Source organism: Oncorhynchus nerka, linkage group LG15 (genome assembly GCF_034236695.1).
Source record: "Oncorhynchus nerka isolate Pitt River linkage group LG15, Oner_Uvic_2.0, whole genome shotgun sequence".
Lineage (NCBI taxonomy): Eukaryota > Metazoa > Chordata > Actinopteri > Salmoniformes > Salmonidae > Oncorhynchus > Oncorhynchus nerka.
The window spans coordinates 35,441,198-35,453,979 of record NC_088410.1 but is presented as its reverse complement, the minus strand read 5'-3'; the positions used below and the strand labels follow the sequence as shown (position 1 = coordinate 35,453,979).

The 12,782-nt window shown below is 43.2% G+C and overlaps 1 protein-coding gene across 4 annotated transcripts; it reads right to left on the bottom strand.

The window, feature by feature from the left end:
• Window positions 1-553: 553 nt before the first annotated feature.
• Window positions 554-8,268, bottom strand: LOC115142563 (secernin-2-like). 4 transcript variants are annotated; one of them, XM_029682103.2, is made up of 9 exons: window positions 8,187-8,268; window positions 7,218-7,386; window positions 6,477-6,658; window positions 4,906-5,105; window positions 4,083-4,298; window positions 3,588-3,753; window positions 2,943-3,123; window positions 2,486-2,645; window positions 554-2,398 (listed from the first exon to the last, which is right to left on the bottom strand). In XM_029682103.2, the coding sequence occupies exons 2-8, from the start codon at window positions 7,383-7,385 to the stop codon at window positions 2,490-2,492; spliced, it is 1,269 nt and encodes a 422-aa protein (XP_029537963.1). In that variant the 5' UTR covers window position 7,386; window positions 8,187-8,268; the 3' UTR covers window positions 554-2,398; window positions 2,486-2,489. The 4 variants fall into 4 exon arrangements, with proteins under 4 accessions (XP_029537963.1, XP_064857615.1, XP_029537964.1 ...); XM_029682104.2 differs by lacking the exon at window positions 554-2,398 and having other exon boundaries at window positions 2,528-2,645; window positions 2,943-3,056; XM_065001543.1 differs by lacking the exons at window positions 7,218-7,386; window positions 8,187-8,268 and having other exon boundaries at window positions 4,906-5,870; window positions 6,477-6,566.
• Window positions 8,269-12,782: the final 4,514 nt, after the last annotated feature.

Sequence of the window (12,782 nt, the reverse complement as noted above, 5' to 3'; positions counted from 1 at the left end):
TATAACCTGTTTTAGCATGGACATTGAACTTGAGGGCGTCCACTATTTTAAAGTAGTCAACTGGGTGGGCATTCCAATAAGTTGGAATAAATCAGACAACGCAAAATAAAATGTACCGATACAATAATTGAACAGATAAAGAGATGAGTCTTCTATCAATCTCTATGGCTGTTGTTAAAACGCGGATCTGCCCTCTCATTGGCTGAATGGTTCCACCTGGTCTCGCCGCCTCAAACCTGTATTCAATCTTTGAGGACATGTATTTCCATTTCCATTGTTAGAGCGGTCACTTAAAGATCTTGTCAATATAATAGACAATCTTTGGTTAGGTGACTTCTGAAGCTGTGAGCTAGGATATTTTATAAAGATTGGAAGTGCAACACTGCCACCATCAGGACGGAGTTAGAATTTCCTCAACTTCAACAAAACTACAACATTTGTTGAATTCTTTACTTAACTGTACTAAATACGTCAGTACATACTGAATTACTGAATTGAATACCGCAGTGTTTGTTTTAAACTACTGTGTTAATAAATACAGGACACATCAGCAGACAGAGCTAATATTTTATTAGTTAATTCTCATGGGGCAGTCAGTCAACTAACCCCCATTCACTTGTAACAATGAATTGCACATTTTACAAATGGTGTACTTACAGTAGGTGTTTTAATGTGAAACAGATCTACACATAGTCACATACATACAGTACCAGTAAAAAGTTTGGAACACCTACTCATTCAAGGGTTTTTCTTTATATTCACTATTTTCCACATTGTAGAATAATAGTGAAGACATCAAAACTATGGAATCATGTAGTTACCAAAAAAAGTGTTAAACAAATCAAATTATATTTTATATTTGAGATTCTTCAAAGTAGCCACCCTTTGCCTTGATGACAGCTTTGCACACTATTGGCATTCTCTCAACCAGCTTCATCAGGTAGTCACCTGGAATTCATTTCAATTAACAGGTGTGCCTTGTTAAATGTTAATTGATAGAATTTCTTTCCTTAATGCATTTGAGCTAATCGGTTGTGTTGTAACAAAGTAGGGGTGGTATACAGAAGATAGCCCTATTTGGTAAAAGACCAAGTCCATATTATGGCAAGTACAGCTCAAATAAGCAAAGAGAAAATGACAGTCCATTACTGGTCAGCCCATCTGGAACATTTCAAGAATTTTGAAAGTTTCTTCAAGTGCAGTCGCAAAAACCATCAAGCGCTATGATGCAACTGGCTCTCATGAGGACCGCCACAGGAAAGGAAGACCCAGAGTTCAGAGCAGATTGTGTGAATCAGGTCTTCATGGTCAAATTGCTGCAAAGAAACCACTACTAAAGGACACCAATAAGAAGAGACTTGCTTGGGCCAAAAAAACATGAGCAATGTACATTAGACCGGTGGAAATCTGTCCTTTGGTCTAATGAGTCCAAATGTGAGATTTCTGGTTCCACCCGATGTGTCTTTGTGAGACGCAGAGTAGGTGAACGGATGATATCCGCATGTGTGGTTCCCACCGTGTAGCATGGAGGAGGTATGATGGTGTGGGGGTGCTTTGCTGTTGACACTGTCAGTGATTTATTTAGAATTGAAGGCACACTTAACCAGCATGGCTACCACAGCACGCTGCAGCGATACGCCATCCCATCTTGTTTGCGCTTCGTGGGACTATCATCTGTTTTTCAACAGGACAATGACCCAACACACCTCCAGGCTGTGTAAGGGCTATTTTACCTAGGAGAGTGATGGAGTGCTGCATTAGATGACCTGGCCTTCACAATCGCTCGACCTCAACCCAATTAAGATGGTTTGGGATGAGTTGGACCGCAGAGTGAAGGAAAAGCAGCCAACAAGGGCTCAGCATATGTGGGAACTCCTTCAAGACTGTTGGAAAAGCATTCCAAGTGAAGCTGGTTGAGAGAATGCCAGGAGTGTGCAAAGCTGTCATCAAGGCAAAGGGTGGCTACTTTGAAGAATATCAAATATATAATGATTTGTTTAACACTTTTTTGGTTACTACATGATTCCATGTGTTATTTCATAGTTTTGACATCTTCACTATTATTCTACAATGTAGAAAATAGTCAAATAGGAAAAACCTTTGAATGAGTAGGTGTGTCCAAACTTTTAACTGGTAATGTACACTCCTGTAGTGGTCTATCACATACTCACTAATGTGGGGCGAGCATTGCTCCCTAAAGTGATACAAATGATAATGATGCTCCAATCCCATGGAACGTTAAGACATTTATATTCTGTGTTAATGATGGATGGAATGGCATCAGGGGGTTCGTATGCGTGAGATGGGAGGGAGCCAATCTAACAGGAGCACAGGATGTAACAGTCCCAGGGCCATCTCCTGCCGATCTGCAAGCACTAGCATTCTCCACATGAGGGCGCTGTAACAGAGAGAAATTGGAGGCAGCATTGGCGTAATGAGAAGGTTACTTGTGCTTCTGAGAGACACACACACACACGGTTCTTACCTCCTCACTGGTAGAACTTCAGCTCCGTGTCCACACAGTCAAAGAACAGGTCCCCCAGTTCCTCATCTGCTGGTATTTCTCCACTGAGCAGGGCTGATATGTCCGTCAGACACTGGCCCTCCAACATCCTCAATGTCTCCGTCAGAGCATTCCCTGCGTCCTGAGGGACAGAAACACACACACACAAAAATACACACATGAATGCCCCCCCACACACAAGCACAAGCAGAGAAGACCTGACAAACAGCAATTTGTGAAGTTTATAGGGAATTATAAAAGTTCAAAGTCGGTGATGTACGTAACACAATATCCATCAGTCTGTACCCACACTCAAAGTAAAAAATGTAACACTTAAAAAACTTTTTTTTTTTTATACTCTATGAAAGTGTAGCCTATTACATTCAGCCATGGCATATTCAACACATATTTCATTCTAACTAACCCCTTCTACACGTACCGGGTTGGTCTCCATAGTCTGCAGGGCCCCCTCATGGGCCTTGTACAGGTCGTGCCTGCGGTCCACTTGGCTCTGGAAGCGTGGCTGCTTCCTGACCGGGTCGTCTGGGCCGTACTGTGGGGAGATCACCCTCGACACTGGGGTCACAGACTCAGAGAAGATAAAAGGCTTGAAAACAGACCTGGCAGGATGGAGGACAGTCCGGTAGGAGGAGGAGGGCAGGGGGTAAGGACCAAATGAAACACACAGACACAGAGAAACTCCTATCAAGACGCAGTTTTGCCAAAGGGGGAAATGATGAAGATGAAAAAGAGCAATAGAGAGATAAACGGCAAAGAGCGAATCTGAGTCTGAATCTTAAGAAGCACTTCCAGATAGCCTGAGGGGTTCCTGGGCCTGGTTCCAAACCAATCCCTTGCCACTTCTCCTACACCCTTGTTGAGTCCCTCTTGCCAATCTGAAAGAACTGGAAAGGTATCAGCAAAATAGCAACATTACCACATAGCTCTCTGGTAGGCTAGGGGGAGTTTCCCAAACATTTCTCACACACTTATCCAGCTCATTTAGATCAAACACAAGGAGTAGACAACAATGGGGTTAGGGTCAGAGTGATTAGTTCGGGACCAGGCCGGTGAGGTGACGCACCTGGAGGGGTCGGGGGTGGCAGTGAGGAAGTGGATGCACGGCAGGCTGGGATCGCGGGGCAGGATGGACACCATGCTGCCAGTGGTGCGGAACCCCCCAGAGTCCATGCAGATCCCACTGGGCTTGTCCCTCAGGATGGACATCATCACCTCGGCCGTCACAGAACCTGGGGAACCCAGAAAATGTATTGTCTAAGTACGTTATTAGTCGTCTATTTTTATGGGAAAGCCGACCGGAGAGGAAATGGCAGGACATGAAATGGCAGGAGACAGGAAATGACATAGCTAGTTACATATAATGTACTTTCAATGGTAAGAGGGGATACCAGGCCTTTATTATGTGTAATAAAAATAGCTGTATAAGCAATACGGCAACCAAACCAAACCTGTATAGTGTTGTTAATAGTCTGCTTTAACATCATTTTGGGAGTTTTTACAGTTATAAGGAGTTGAAAGTGTTGAATTAGATTAGAATATAAAGAATGGTCTCCCTCACCATCATGCTGTTGGAGGAGCTGTGTGCCCCCACTGTAGCGCTTCTTGGCCAGTTCCATCCTGGCGGGGGGGTTTTCAGACTTGAACACCTCGTTGAAGCAGAACTCCCCCTCGCCGCTCCACCAACCCTGGGCCTGGGCCACACTCCGCAGCTCTGGGTGCTCAGCCGAGATATCCGTCCCGATGGTCAGCGCATTGGAGATGTTCTTCACCCCCTCTGTGGGAAGCAAAGACAGGCGGGGGGTGCACAGTTGTATACTGCTGGTAGAAGTTGCTCAGATATACACAGATATACACAGATATACACAGGGATATACCCTCCCCACTGTCCTAACCATAAGGGTAAAACCACAAAAATAATCTCCTGTGGGCAGATTTTGTTCGTAGACTGAATCATCTGCAGAGACTGAATGGGAGGTGTGAGATAAGGAGCAGCATTAGTTCCGGTTTTGGGGTTTTCCTCGCTGGTTATTTGCACGTATCATGATTGGGTGAAGGCGGTGCTAAAACTGCTTCAGTTGGGGGGCTTTGGCTGAGAGATTTCTTTATGCCAGGGTGGAGACTTCATATTTGCCACTCTCAATTTCTAACACGGACTGTATGAACAAAGAATTTAATCCCTCAACTGACCAAGTTACGTGGGATTTTACTTCTTAACAGAGATTAACCCAAAACTAACCTCTGATTCAAAACTTATGTCCATACTACAGCTCCAGTGATGTTAGAGCAATTTTCTCACCATGTAACTTCCTGTGCCACCCTCAGTTTCCCCCCCAAAGTCCATTCACACTACAGCTCCCACGGTGTTACAGCAGTTTCCTCACCGGTGACTTTCTGTGCCACCCAGAGCTTGCCGGCAGTCTCCAGGACCCAGGCCTCGTTGCGGTCCACCAGAAGGAAGGAGTTGTGGTAGCTGAAGGGCGCCGGGTCCTCCCTGCATGGCCCCCCCTGGCCGTGCTGCTCCAGCAGACCAGTGATCACACTCACCGCCCCCCAGGCACTGTCCGCACGCTCAAGCCCCAAGCTGTCAAGCAATAGAATAGAGTAGAGGAGTAGAGTAGAGCAGTAGAGTAGAGTAGAGCAGTAGAGTAGAATAGAATATAGTAGAATAGAGTAGAGCAGAGTAGAATACCTGGAGAATAGAACAGTGTTTCCCAACCTTGGTCCTCGAGTACCCCCAACAGTACACATTTTTTTGTTGTAGCTCTTGACAAACACACCTCATTCAGCTCATTGAGGGTTTGAAAATTAGTTGACAAGTTGAATCAGGTGTGCTTGTCCAGGGTTACAATAAAAATGTTTACTGTTGTGGGTACTCGAGGACCAGGGTTGGGATACTGGAACAGAATAGTGATAGAATAGATTATGAGTAGAATAGAATCAAATAGAACATTCTGTCTTATATTATTCCACTGACACCACATACACACAGTTGTGAGGCTGGTAGCAGCATAGGGCCAGCCAAAGAGCAGCATAGGGTCAGCCACAGAGCAGCATAGGGTCAGCCACATAGCAGCATAGGGTCAGCCACATAGCAGCATAGGGTCAGCCACATAGCAGCATAGGGTCAGCCACATAGCAGCATAGGGTCAGCCACAGAGCAGCATAGGGTCAGCCACAGAGCAGCATAGGGTCAGCCACAGAGCAGCATAGGGTCAGTCACATAGCAGCATAGGGTCAGCCACAGAGCAGCAGCCCCTGGAGTAGGTTAGTCCTGCTGCTGCTATATCACTGCTATATCACTGCAGTCAGTGGTACAACAGGACCAACCTGCGGCTGCCATTGCCAACTGTTAAAATGATTTGTTCAGCGTTACACTTCAATCCTTTAAATGTTATGCTTATGACAATGTAAAGACAGCTTTAGGACATAAGTGAAAACACACTTGGGCCAGATTCAATCAAAACTCCTATGGAAATGTTTCGGCAGTAGGGCCTATCTTTGTTTACACGACTAGTACCTACGCACACATGTAAGTATTAACCTGTGATGAAGGAAGTCTACCTAGTACATTTACAGTAGCACATCTGCTACTGCATAGCCCTATATTGCTTTTCTGACTACAGGCTGACTAAGTATATCTACTTTTCAACAAATTTACCAATTACAACAATGCATTGATTATTCACACCAAACTTTGAGTGATGTTAGTAAATTGATTCTCAAAGGGTAGTGCTACCCTATCGTTCCTGGTCCTGGGATCCAATGTTGTCTGACATAGCCAGACAAGTCATTCAATCAGACCGCTCGGTCAGGAACCTGGAACCTGACCATACAGCCAGCCAGCCCGTCTCTCCATCTTTCAGACCAGGAGGTAATTCTGAAGTTAGGATTCACTTGGCCCCCAAAACAACACTACTGTTTGGTATGCTGGCCTACGGTCAGCCGGGCTTACCGGACCAGGTCCATTCCTAGCAGGGCTTCCCCTGGATCGATAGCTTCGCGGGTCCACACAGCCTCGTTCCCGATGCAGACCCCCTTGTCGTTGGCCCCCATCTCGGCCCCCCACAGCCAGGAAGGCCGGCTGAGGACCACAGCATGGGTGTATTCTGCTTGGGGGATCTGAATGTACGTGCACTGCAGGACGAGAGATGGAGACTTACATTGTTGTTCAATTCTCTTTTTTTTGGATTGTAACATCAAATATACTGGCAAACCCTACCAACACACACTCAGCCAATACCTTAAGCCTGTCGTATAAACCGTTGATAACATAAAGGCGTGAAAATAAATATAAATTATAGTCTATCATTCAAACTTTAAACTTTGAGAATCGTAAATTAGAAAATGTTGATTGTGTATACCTAGGTGGGGTATTTTAGAGGTTTGATAACCCTTCTCAGTTCTATTGCCCAGACTGACTGCTCACCAGTGAAAACAACTCTAATCCAATTAGTGATGTTGGTCACAGAGCAAAACACCTGTTGTGAACATTTTTAACATAACTCTGACTACAGGCCTACATACAATGTTCAGAGGGCAGATGGATTTGAGTTCTTTAACCATGCTTCATCCAGGTTTAATCTCATTGAGATCAAATCTCTTTTTCAAGAGAGCCCTGATCCAAGATGGCAGCAGGCTTGTAATTTGCAGCAGGGTCAATCTATGGGGAGAAGTGAAGCTAGGCCTAGCTTACCTCCAGCATGGTCCCAGATGGGTGACTGGTTGCCGGGTAGTAAAGAACCTCCTGGACCTCATCTCTAGGACGGTCTGAGTTCTTCCCAAAAATCACGTGATCATCTTGCGAGCCGGGGGGCAAGGACACAAAGCAGTCACACGAGAGGGGTGGCTCATGCTCTGCCATCCTGCATGAACAAGAGGACAAAGCAAACACCAGAAATATATTACCAGAAAATAAACTGCTATCATATCGGAGGCCAGGAGTTTTTCCTGGTCAGGCCAAATTATCAGGAAAAAGTCCTAGCCTTAGTCATACATTGGTCAAATCTGGAATACTCATAGTTATGTTGGTCAATAAATTGTAGAAGCGTTTAAGCAAACTCAACAATATAGACATACTGTATATCGCTGTCACTATTCACTACCAATTAGTCATGTTTTTACAGCTTTTCAATTTAAATGTCTCACTCTGACTATTGTATATAGCCTAAGAAGCCTATACACTGTAAAGACACAGTATCTTTAGGGAAGTCTCAGGTATAATATGTTCTTCCTGTCAACTAGTGCATTGACCATCCCTTCTCAAACAGAGCGATAAGGAGGCAGTCTTGTGCACTGCACTTCTCGGTAATCTTTACAAATCCGAATGGTCCTTGCCGTCTCCTTCTTCTTATCAACATGGCTATTTAGTAACGCTGTCCTATTATAAAATTCGGAAACATTTTAACCAATGTGATCGAAGTCTTGTGGAGACATTATGGCCTAAAATGGTCTTTAGTCAAACGTTTATTTAAAATAGGGCCTATATAAACGGTAACGTTAGCGATGTGCCCTTGCTGTCCCTTCCCGGTTTCAGGAGATATCACGCTAAAATGCACAAATAAACGACTGTCATTTCACTTCAATCCAAGGGTTATCTGTCATTATAATCTGTTGAGCAATAGAGCTACTGATATGTTTCAAATTCCTACAGTAAAATCGTTACCTTTTTAATCGCAAAACCAGACGCGGTAGCAAAGAGAAGGCAGGTTGTCGTGGAGCTACCGTACCACGTGATCGTTTCCAAAGGTTGTATTTAAAGGTCTAGTCTCGTTGATTACTTGCTGCAAATACATAACAGAAAAACAAGTGTATAGCCCTTTTCAACAATTAGCCAACAAATGTTGGTGTAACAAGGCACAATGAGATTGTTCCACATAAAGTAATTGGATAGATTCCAGATGATTCAAGAATACATCATCACAACTTTTTAGATTTGAGCCCTCTATATTCTATTATCAAATAGATAACTGAATTGCTCAAAAAGAGCATATCCATCCCATCCATCGAAAATCCGACATACTTATTATTCTCCTTCTGTTTCCACCTGTAGCCCAAAACTGTAAAAGCAACCAACACCAAAACAACTTTAAAACGTGCAGGCTTGCTGTCTTCAGGTTGTAAGAACAATACTTTTTGATACTACTTATAGCTTACCTTTCACACTACAAACACTTTTGCATAAATCCCAATCACTTTTAATGGTCATAGGTTTAAATGGAGAGGATATGTTTAAAAAATGGAGCCCCTACTCCTCTAGAACTATTAAAAATAGAAACTCCATTCAACCTTTAAAACGTGCAGATGGTCTGGAATTGTGTGCTTGTTGATACTATGTATACTTTTTGAACGTAACTGTTTGAAATTAGCATAAAAGCTCCATAGATTTAAAGCAAAATGTGGATTTGCCACTGCTCTTGAACCGTTTCAGCTACAAACACCAACCCAAAGTTGACATGTGCAGACTGACTCAACTTAGATTGCTTTTCAGAAGATTGTTTATACCACATGTACTTTTTGAACTATAATCATTTTAAACACCAACCCAATGTGGACATGTGCGGACTGAATCAACACAGTTAGTTGCGACTATTCATACTTCATAAACTATGAAGCTTGTTATATCCCATTTCATTTTAAAGGCAGAATGCAGGTTTCAACATTCTAAACTGAAATCACTGCCACAAAACTTTCAGAATGTTCAAACTGAAGACCTTAGAGAGCTTAAAAACGCATAATATGGCTTATGATGCTGTAGTACTCATTCTATCTTACTATACTAGCCCACTATAACCCACTATAATAACTCCAAACCAACAAACCACCCCAAAATAGGTAACTATAACTAATCCCCGTAGCCTATGAAAACCCTATTACTACCAATAATACTTCTACTATTACTACAGCTGTTGCTACCACTACCACTATACTACTATTTCACAACCATAAATACTTCAAGACTTTCAAGCACACAAATTTATGTCATTTTCTAGTCAATAAAAGTTATATTTCAAGTAAGATTTGAAAACTTATGTATGAAGAACTTTCAAATTTGAGAGTCATTTGAGAGTAGACTCTCAAAAGGCTTTATGTTACTTTGCAAGATAAACAACCAATTGATAAGCTGCCTTTCTGGAAAGGTGGACGTAGCCTCAGTGGCCTCAATAGGCCTCTATAGCATGTTGCTGGTTCAGGGGCTTGAACAATGGAGCTAGCAATTATTTGGGTTTGGTCTGGTATAAAAGAAAGGGTTAAACCTGGTAGGAAGTCAGTTCGGGAGCAGCAACCAGCAGCACAGTTAGCAAACATGTCCACCACCAACATGAACAGAGGCAAGGTAAGCACTGGGAAAGTTTTGAAAATACATACCAACATTTTTCTAGATTGGTATACAAAAGGGCTCTAGCACTCTAGCACCCCAAACTAAATCATGAACGTTTGACTCATCCCAATATCCTGGTCGCCATTGGGACCGAATAGTAGACCATCCCAAATGTCTCAATTGTTTAATTCATAGAAATGATTCCATTTTATTTTCAGATCGTCTTCTATGAGGACAGGAACCTCCAGGGTCGTTCCTATGAGTGCAGCAGTGACTGCAGTGACATGGGCTCCTACCTGAGCAGGTGCCACTCCTGCAGGGTTGAGAGTGGCTGTTGGATGCTGTACAACCGCAACAACTACATGGGAAACCAGTACTTCATGAGGAGGGGCGAGTACCCTGACTACATGCAGCACCTCGGAATGAGTGACTGCATCAAGTCCTGCCGCATGATCGCCATGGTAGGTTGAAAATATTTCAGCTTAAAATTGTCACATCTTGTCATTGAAGGTAAAACATATTTTAATGGTCACACTCTCATATTAAACAATGTTCTAAATAATTATCTCATCAATGAAAGTTGTACTTTTATCCTAACAGCACAGAGGAAACTACAGGATGAGGATCTACAAGAGAGAGAACTTTTAGTGTGACGAAAAATGTGCCTGCTGATTTGTTGTTCACACACCTGCATCCCTTGTCATATACATTCACCTACATATATATTTGGGCAGTGAAGCTAAGAATGACAATTTTGAGTATTTTGGATTTGAGATCATATGTTTCATATGATGTGACAGTACATAAAGTCATGTTTTATTTGATGGTATTTTCATTTAGCGCAGGAAGATTCACAGCAACAACGGAGTGATCAAATGAAGATATGACATATGTGTGTATCTAGTTGTCACTCATTGTCGTGCAAAACATGCACTAGGCCTTCTATGCCAATTGTTTCAGTGCTAAAACTCTCAATGTTACATGACAGTTGGTGGTCTTGTAGCTGGACTAGACTGTCAGCCTCAGGACACTGACCCTGTCTGTGAGTTTACTTGTTTTGACAATGATACTCCATGGAAGTAGCTTGGCAATACAAAACGAAAATATATAAACCAGCCAAACAGCATTTCTGAAATTGTTGTCAAAATGAAGTTTAGGACATTTTTATTACATTCTGTAACTAATATGTTTGGCACCAGTAAAGGGGTTGAGTCCATTCCAAGTCTACAAGTATCTTCACTCTTTGATCAATAGCTAATGGATTTCCCTTTGTTGCCTAAGCCTAAGGGTGTCGTCCACACATATGAAATGATACCTGTGAAAGTGAAGTATAAACACAAACACCTTTAACCTTCAGGTTTTTGGCTTGTGATTCCAGTTGTCGTTGAACACTTGGCCATGTCAGTGCTCAGCTATGCCCAGCTTTGTTTGGGTGTTGAGTGTCTAGGAAAAAGGATGTCAAAGCACTAAGGTGGTGAAAGGTGTTTCCTTGTGACACTGTGCAGCACACATGGAATGTATGTAGAGGTGGAGGTGGAGGCAGCAGGCTCGGATTCTTTCAGGTAGACAGCCTGCTATCGGACTGGCTCGACTACCCCCCCGCGTTCTTTCATCTCATGAACCATGCTGACAACCTCTGCACATCCTGTCTGTGCTAAGACACAAACACTCAACTAAAAGCCCTGAAAAGTAAACACCCACCTCTGGCACAGACAGCCACACCCAGTTAACACAGCTCAGACTGACACACACACACACACACACACACACACACACACACACACACACACACACACACACACACACACATGTACACACAGTCAGACTCACACTTACGCACTTACGTATACCACACACAGACTAAACAAAACAGACACACTTTATAACAAACAAGCACACAGTGGGCGTACACCCCCCCCCCCCAAGTCACTCTCAAAACAACACCGGTTAATGACGTACACAGCATATTTACGTAAGTTAACATTACATCTCTATATTTAGTTGCATTATGATGAACAAAATGGTATTATAATCTAAAATGTTACATTTTCTGATTTAGTTCATATGAATAAAGTGAAAGGCTATCATTTAATTTGATTTCATCAACAAAAGGTGGGGGCCCTTCAAAATGTTTAGCTATGTGACACAAGGCTCTTCCCTTAAAGCTGTCTATACAGGTAATTCATTTTCATATAACCTCAATTATGACCAAATTCTTATTTACAAGGGCGGTCTGGCATGTGGCGATGTGAACACACTGACACTCCTGCTAATGGGCGTGAGGGCGGCTATTCTCTCATAGACACGCAGGCACTGCGACAATGCGGCCCTATGGCCCAGCCCCAGAGACTGACTACCATCTACCACTTGAACCAAGAGGCCAGCGGCCCGGGAAGATGAGGGGTGTTCTGGCACGGAAACAGCTGGTGGAGAGCGGAGAGGACATTAATCTAGAGGGGAAGACAGGATGGCAGGGATGAGAGGTTGGGTATTAAAGCCTGGTATTAAGGGCGAGGGGAAGAGGGCCTTTGTGTGTGTGTGTGTGTGTGTGTGTGTGTGTGTGTGTGTGTGTGTGTGTGTGTGTGTGTGTGTGTGTGTGTGTGTGTGTGTGTGTGTGTGTGTGTGTGTGTGTGTGTGTCTGGTCTGTTCACACTCTTTCTGTACTGTTTATACAACCTAAGACAGGGCAAACAACTCTGACAGCATTTTCTACTAAAGTTACCTCTGATTCTCACTTTCCTCACATTCAGGAGAATAGTCATGGTCTAGCTGATTTAGAGCTAGAATGTTATGGCTCTGCTTCCTGGCATGATGATTATTTTCTGATTCTTTCTGATTTACGCAGCTGTCACACACAGGAATTTGAGATTCAAAGTCTTTATCTACAACTGAGATACTTTGGAATGGTGGAATTTGGTTCCAATAGAATGGAGCTCGCCA